This window comes from Palaemon carinicauda, chromosome 1, assembly GCF_036898095.1.
Source record: "Palaemon carinicauda isolate YSFRI2023 chromosome 1, ASM3689809v2, whole genome shotgun sequence".
Lineage (NCBI taxonomy): Eukaryota > Metazoa > Arthropoda > Malacostraca > Decapoda > Palaemonidae > Palaemon > Palaemon carinicauda.
Genome location: NC_090725.1, coordinates 211,435,538 through 211,442,479, shown reverse-complemented (window position 1 = coordinate 211,442,479; position 6,942 = coordinate 211,435,538). Strand labels below are relative to the sequence as shown.

Genomic DNA, 6,942 nt, shown 5'->3' with positions numbered 1-6,942 from the left:
TGATGATGATGATAATTGAACTATAAATTTCAAGCACTTGAAATAAAAGATTATGCAAATTTCTCGTGATATATATAAAACCTTATTTTTAGCCCTGAGTTAATATATCATATTGAAGCCTCCCATTATGCAGCACTAAAACTCTCGGCATTCACCTCAACTTCGTCTGTAAATACTTGAACCTTCAAGACAAGATTGAAATCCAGTCTTAACAGGAAACAGTTACATCTATTTGGATTACCTAAAATGACTTCCTTTACCGAGCTGAAGTACGCTGTAAGAATTGGATTTAAACTTTTTAGTGAATATGAATAGTTATTCCATACGGGATTTTATTTGTTATTTGTCTGATTTCTTAGAAGTTTTAATACTTTAAATGTAATTGGTTCCTTCTCTAGCTCCCATACATTGTGTGAAAACTATTCATGCTTATTATATTTACAGTAATTCAAGGTGAATAACAGCCAACTAATTTACATAAGTTCAATTAATGCTATTCCGTTATTTGCTATTAGTTAATGTAGTTACCAAAAACAGATTCTTTAATCAAACTACTCCATTATTCCACTATTCATTCTTAAAAAGAAAAAAAGCTTCCTACGCAGTTTCCTGTTACTTTCTACTTGCCCATCTGTCTCACACTGCACAAGGTCAGACAGAGCTTCCGGACATAGGTTTTGCAATTTTGAAACTCCCCATCACTTTGAAAGCTGGACACGGAAGGCACTTTGGGATCAGACGAGGGACCCATCCGAAAACGAGTTTATATTTCCCCAAATAAATGTTAATCCATGCAAATTATCACCTTTTTTATAATTATTAAATAAATAACGAGACACTCCTGTGTAGCTTTGTATAATCATAATGTATATTACGTAAACATTTCAGTTTAAAAAGCTTTCATGAAGAGAAAATAAACATTTCATTTACAAGATTGTGGTGTTTTGGTAAGTCGGAGCAACAGGTAACTTAAATCCATCATTCCAGAAAAAAAAAAAATCACAAAATACATAGTCAAAAGCATGTATGTCACCGATTATAGGACGGACGAATTCCCTAGGGAGAAGAAAAAGGTCTCATATTAAAATTTCCTACGCAAAAAAGTCGCCTCAGATTAAAGAAAAAATCTGTCGCTTGGCCAGCAATTATTTAGAAAGCATTCTTCGAACTACAGTTGAACAACTTCAAGGACGACAAGAAATTTCACTGCAAGTTAACACTCTCTCTCTCTCTCTCTCTCTCTCTCTCTCTCTCTCTCTCTCTCTCTCTCAGGAAATTATAAGTGTCTTGAGATTTCTCAAAATTCTAGGAAACCATTTAATACTATAATAGCAATGGGGCTACCAAATTGGCCAGGACCATTTTTAAAAATATTGAAAGAGAGAGAGAGAGAGAGAGAGAGAGAGAGAGAGAGAGAGAGAGCATGTTATAGATAAAGTACGTTCCAGATTAGAGAGCGACAAAGGATGAACACAAATTTACTCGCGAGACAAAAACTGTGTCGGAAATTTAGGAACAATTTTTTAACAATTAACGAACCGTGAAAATTTCACCCTAAAACGGTCATTAAAGAAATAATTATGCATTTGGGTTCCGATTGCTCAAAGCAATATTCGTCCTTCACGTGAGGGAAATGGCAAAGTTGGACGATATTACTCCCACTCTCACTTTACGGTCATAGTACCATCCCGGAAGAAGAAGAAGAACAAGAAGAAGCCAACTATGTATTTGTAAGCTGTCCTTCTAAATATTTATGCTTCTTTTTAAAGTGAAGGAGAAAAATAATTTGGAAGGGCATACTGGAACTCTCTATCCAGTATCCGCCTCTAAATTTTAAGTCTAAAGTGACCAAAATTATCGAGTATTATTTCAACCTAACAAAATTTGTTACCATAAACAATTTTTTTTTTTCTCTCTCTCTCTCTCTCTCTCTCTCTCTCTCTCTCTCTCTCTCTCTCATCTTCAGTGTATTCTCATACAGAAATCTATTGGCTGTGCACGGGTTACAAAGTTAAGAATCAAAATCAGAATAAAAAAGCGGTAGGAATTGCGAAAATGCATGATGTGATAGAAAATTCTTAAGCTAAAATCTATCATACCTGGAATTAAAAAAAATCAAAATTGCTTACGAAAATAATAGGCATTATGTGCAAATTAGGGTTTTAACCACGTAAGACCGCAAATTGAAAGGACTAATGAACAAGATATTATAGCATCCAAATTAAAATCGCCTTTCTTTCATTTGTATTTAATGACTAAAGTTAAGACTACTTTCGTACCAACTAATGTTGTGAGTACATCAATAAAGGCATTAAGGTTGTAAACAGATTCAGGAAATGTATTTTCCAAGTCATTTACGGTAATTTGTAACACACCGATACTTTTCAAGGGGCTAGCTCTCTCTCTCTCTCTCTCTCTCTCTCTCTCTCTCTCTCTCTCAAGTATTCAGGAGGATATAGATATAAGCTAGAGCCACCAAACTAGTTCTAACACTAAGGCAATTTAGATATAGACAGAGGATGGAATGTTTGAACTTATTTGATCTAAAAACTCGGCGACTAAGGGGACAGTTAATAGAGGTATTCAAAATTCTTGAAGAAATAACAAATGCAGATTACAACAATATATTCACGCTTAGCACAAATCAGTCCAGGGGTAACGGATACAAACTGGAATTGAAAAGATACAACACCACTCATTGTAGCAATTTCTTTACATACAAAATGGGAAATACTTGGAATAGACTTCCAGCGGTTGTAGTAAACAGTAACACAGTAAACGAGTTCAGGAATAAGTTAGACAAGATCATAAGAACTCTCTAAATGCTTAAACTAAATCGCTCTACCAAAGAGTAAATGGAGTCTCCGCAGATGGACTAAAAATTCTCTTGACACCCAAAAATCCTCGTAACTCCTTGTAACTCACTCTCTCTCTCTCTCTCTCTCTCTCTCTCTCTCTCTCTCTCTCTCTCTCTCTCTCTGACTAGCCACACTCAATTTACTGATTAAATATAATGGTTGAAATTTATAGCATAACAGCAAATATCCTAACAATAGAATTCTAAAAGGAGAGGAAATCTTATCACATACCAAATAAACTGCCTCATTAATTATACAAGAATGCGAAGCGGACATAGCATTTCGTAATTACTATACTTGATAATAATTAGTTTCGAATTACATGCATCAAGCGACCTTCCATGGTACAACCAAGATTCGCTCATATAGAAGACTTAATGATATGGAGCGCTCTCTCTCTCTCTCTCTCTCTCTCTCTCTCTCTCTCTCTCTCTCTCTCTCTCTCTCTCTCTCTCTCTCTCTCTCTCACCTTGATAGAACGACACCAGAAGAAGATACGAAGCAAAGTGGAGTTGCAAAACATTAGATATGGTGGGGTGCAATGGGGTGTAGTGGGATGTAGTGGAGTGGGGTAGCAAAATGAGTATAAAATCCTGGTCTTGAGAAGTTGATCCACAGTTCTCTTACAGACATCAACAAACGCCTTCCCAATAGCAATATGAAGGGATCAGTTTTCTTTGTAAGTAGAACAATTTGCACTTCAGCAATTTGAATATATGAATTTAATTTACCAATCTGGGTTATTTGACTAAGCACAGGGTCCCAGGAGGCCACACAACAACCATGTACAACTATAAGGAAACAGAGGCAGTTGTACTGTAGGCTAATAGGCAGTAAAATTCAAGAGATTTTACTGTATGATGGAGAAAAGGAAAAAACTAAGACATTTTTTAAAGGTGTAAGCTAACAAATCATATTTTGCATGAATCTCTTATATATATATATATATATATATATATATATATATATATATATATATATATATATATATATGTGTGTGTGTGTGTGTGTGTGTGTGTGTGTGTCAAATTAAATTGCTAACCTGATTTTACATAATCTGTAGATTATGTTGAAGAGATCGCGTTCTCTTCGTTAGGTCTAAAAAATTTGAAAAACATTTACTCAGATAAAATTAACCATCAGAAAAATCAATTGACGTCAATCCCGTAACAATAGGCCACTAAAAACGAAAACAAAAAAGTGTCTTGTGATGATAATTACAGGTACTAAAGGATGCCAAGACACATGACAATTACTTTCACGCGATGTGGTGGTTATTTGGAAAATATGTGCATCTAACCTACAACTGTGGCAGGTTTCATGGTGGTTAAGATTAAATTTTCATATGGTCTACCGCTGACCAGGCAGGCCATTCAGTGCGTGGTGAAAGTGGGAGAGCTCTCACCCCATTGCACTATGAATTAAAAGCTAATGAATATTTGACACCAAGATGAAAGAAAGCAAAGGGTAATGGAGGCAAGGTAGAAGGCTAAAAAGTGGATGGCTCACTTAGGAACCGATGGTACGCTACAAGATTAATTGATGTAATGCCTGCATTACACAGAGCGAGATGTACTGGGGGCACTAACTCCCCATCCCCCCTCCAGGGATTCTCTAAGAACTCCACACCTCTTGGTCACCATCCATGTACTATTTAAAGAACTCCACACCTCTTGGTCACCATCCATGTGCTATTTTTAAATAAGTCACTTTAATTCACACGATCATTCCATCAACTTTGCTTTGAATGATTATCTGGAGGTTTTTCTTATCTAAATTTACGAATTAAGTTTATAGAAATGTAGTAATACACGTAATGCGGGGTTGTGTATCAGTCTGTGCCAGAGGTAATACCGTCAGTAAAAGAGCTGGCATCAAAAGTGATTCCTTGCCTGGTATATCAATTCAAACAACTGCTGATAAGGTTTGTTTCTAGTGCAAAAATTTTGCTCTAATGTTTCTAAATTCCATCATATCCACATTAGCATGACTAATAATTGTGTAAAGCCTATTTTTAATTAAGGACTGTCGGTGATTGTACCGAATATGATGAGACGTATACTATGTTAATCCATTTATTGAAATACAAAAGTAATAATCCTGAGCCCCACTAATGATTACACACACTCTTCATGTGAACTGTTACAATTTTGAATTTAATCTAGTTAACGAAAACCATACATGTAGACGATTTTGGAGATGAAGTTACATGATAAATGAACAACAATTTATAGTAGCCGAGCCAGTTCTGACAACTCCTGACACTTCCATCATTGGCGTGTGATTTTGGTTGGAATGGATTTACAGAATTTGGAGGATGCGGCCAGATGCGCCTGGGGTAAAGAAGGGAGGATAGAGGTGAAACTAGGGAAAACACAGCAGTTTTTGTAAAGATTTTAAGAGACAGGAAGAAATGAAACTGGAACGAAAGTAGATAGGGCGCAGGTTTATCATTTAGTAGTTTTCCCTTTATTCAGAATTTAATGCTTCAAATTACATAGACAGGTAAATTAGTGCAGGGCTTTGAAGCTCACGTCTACGTTCGCCCTTTCTAATTGTACAAATTATACAAAGGCAAAGAATAATCTATAACACACTGTACTAAGAAAAAAGTTAACATTGAACTAAAATTCCACCTATTCTTCACTCAATTACTTAGTTTTGTTTTCTTCATTTTTGATAACGTTATGATCATTCTTATAAAATCAAATTATATTTATAAAAGAATTTCCTAAACACTTTTTATTTCAGTTGTTAATCCTAGCATCACTGTTGATGACTGGGTATGCAGACCTCAAAGAAGAACAGAAGAAAGAAGAAGAAGAGCCAGTAACCCCATTTATACCTATTCCGCCACCTCTGTCCCAACCTATCCCACGCAGGAGATCAGGTGGCTATGGAAAGCGCAGTATACCGGACGAGGCCATTGAAGCACATGAAACGCAAGAATCCCAACAAAATGCCGCTGTAGCACACGGTGGTCTTAACCAGCCGTCACTGCAGTTCCAGCCCTTTGCCCCAGCGACGGGGTCCCTACCATCCAGGAGGAGAAGTGGGGGCTATGGAAAATAGAATGAAGGAGTAGGTAAACTTAAGGATTATATTGACCTAAAGTATCGAAGAAATTTCCATCCAATGGCCCTCCGTCAGAAAAGACATTTAACAAAGCAAAGATTTTATATCTATTTAATCTATCAGATTTACGTAATTTATGAATTCATCATTACTTAGTTACCATGTCGTGCGGAAATACATGACATTTCCACTAGACATTCTAAACGTTAATAAATAATCATGAAATGTTAGCAATTTACTATCCTCTATATAATATAGAGCAAGTGTCTGGCTCTAATGATAGAGATAAAGATAGAGATATAGAGATATATCTATCTATCTATCAATCCATATATATATATATATATATATATATGTGTGTGTGTGTGTGTGTGTGTATATATATATATATATATATATATATATATATATATATATATATATATATATATATAATTTACAGTATATATATAGTCCCACAGAGCAGCATTACCAAACGTATAACTACTTAGTTCTCCCAGTACCACGGGTATGGAGAAGGGAGTAGGCATACCCTGGTTAGAGGGGTTACACACTGGGAAACCACAAATTGCCGAACCAGCGGGCTATAGTTTGGAGAGGAGTAGATAGAAAGGGTTGAATCTGTGTATGTGCGTGTGTGGGCATATTTATCTAAACATTTAGCTGTCATTTCTGACAGGTTACATACACTATTTATAATTTTTACAGCATACTTTTGATAAGTATAGATTTCTCAAATCTTTAGTTTCCCACATAAAAATACATGGTATTTAGATTGTAATTGTAACACACAGTAGTCATTGTAACAAATCAGTGAACACATGAATAAGCATGCAGACGCATTGTAAGTGTATTAACATAAAAAAAATTACCAACTGACTGTCAAGATACTTGTTTTACAAGCTCATATAGTAAATCATAATGGTCAGTTATCTGAATTGCTCTAACAAAGTTCTTTTAGCTCTACGACCAGACTCGATGTGGTAACAGCTTATACAAATTAATAAAT

At 35.5% G+C, this 6,942-nt stretch overlaps 1 protein-coding gene across 1 annotated transcript; it reads left to right on the top strand.

The window, feature by feature from the left end:
* Positions 1 to 3,486: 3,486 nt before the first annotated feature.
* Positions 3,487 to 6,093, top strand: LOC137644061 (uncharacterized). Its single transcript, XM_068376969.1, has 2 exons — positions 3,487 to 3,537; positions 5,610 to 6,093. Exons 1-2 carry the CDS (start codon positions 3,517 to 3,519, stop codon positions 5,928 to 5,930), a joined length of 342 nt encoding a protein of 113 aa, XP_068233070.1. The 5' UTR covers positions 3,487 to 3,516; the 3' UTR covers positions 5,931 to 6,093.
* Positions 6,094 to 6,942: the final 849 nt, after the last annotated feature.

Coding starts and splice junctions, on each gene's coding strand:
- LOC137644061 (XM_068376969.1), top strand. CDS start 3,517: ATGAAGGGATCAGTTTTCTTT. Junction 3,538..5,609: donor TGAAGGGATCAGTTTTCTTT/GTAAGTAGAACA, acceptor TTTTTATTTCAG/TTGTTAATCCTAGCATCACT.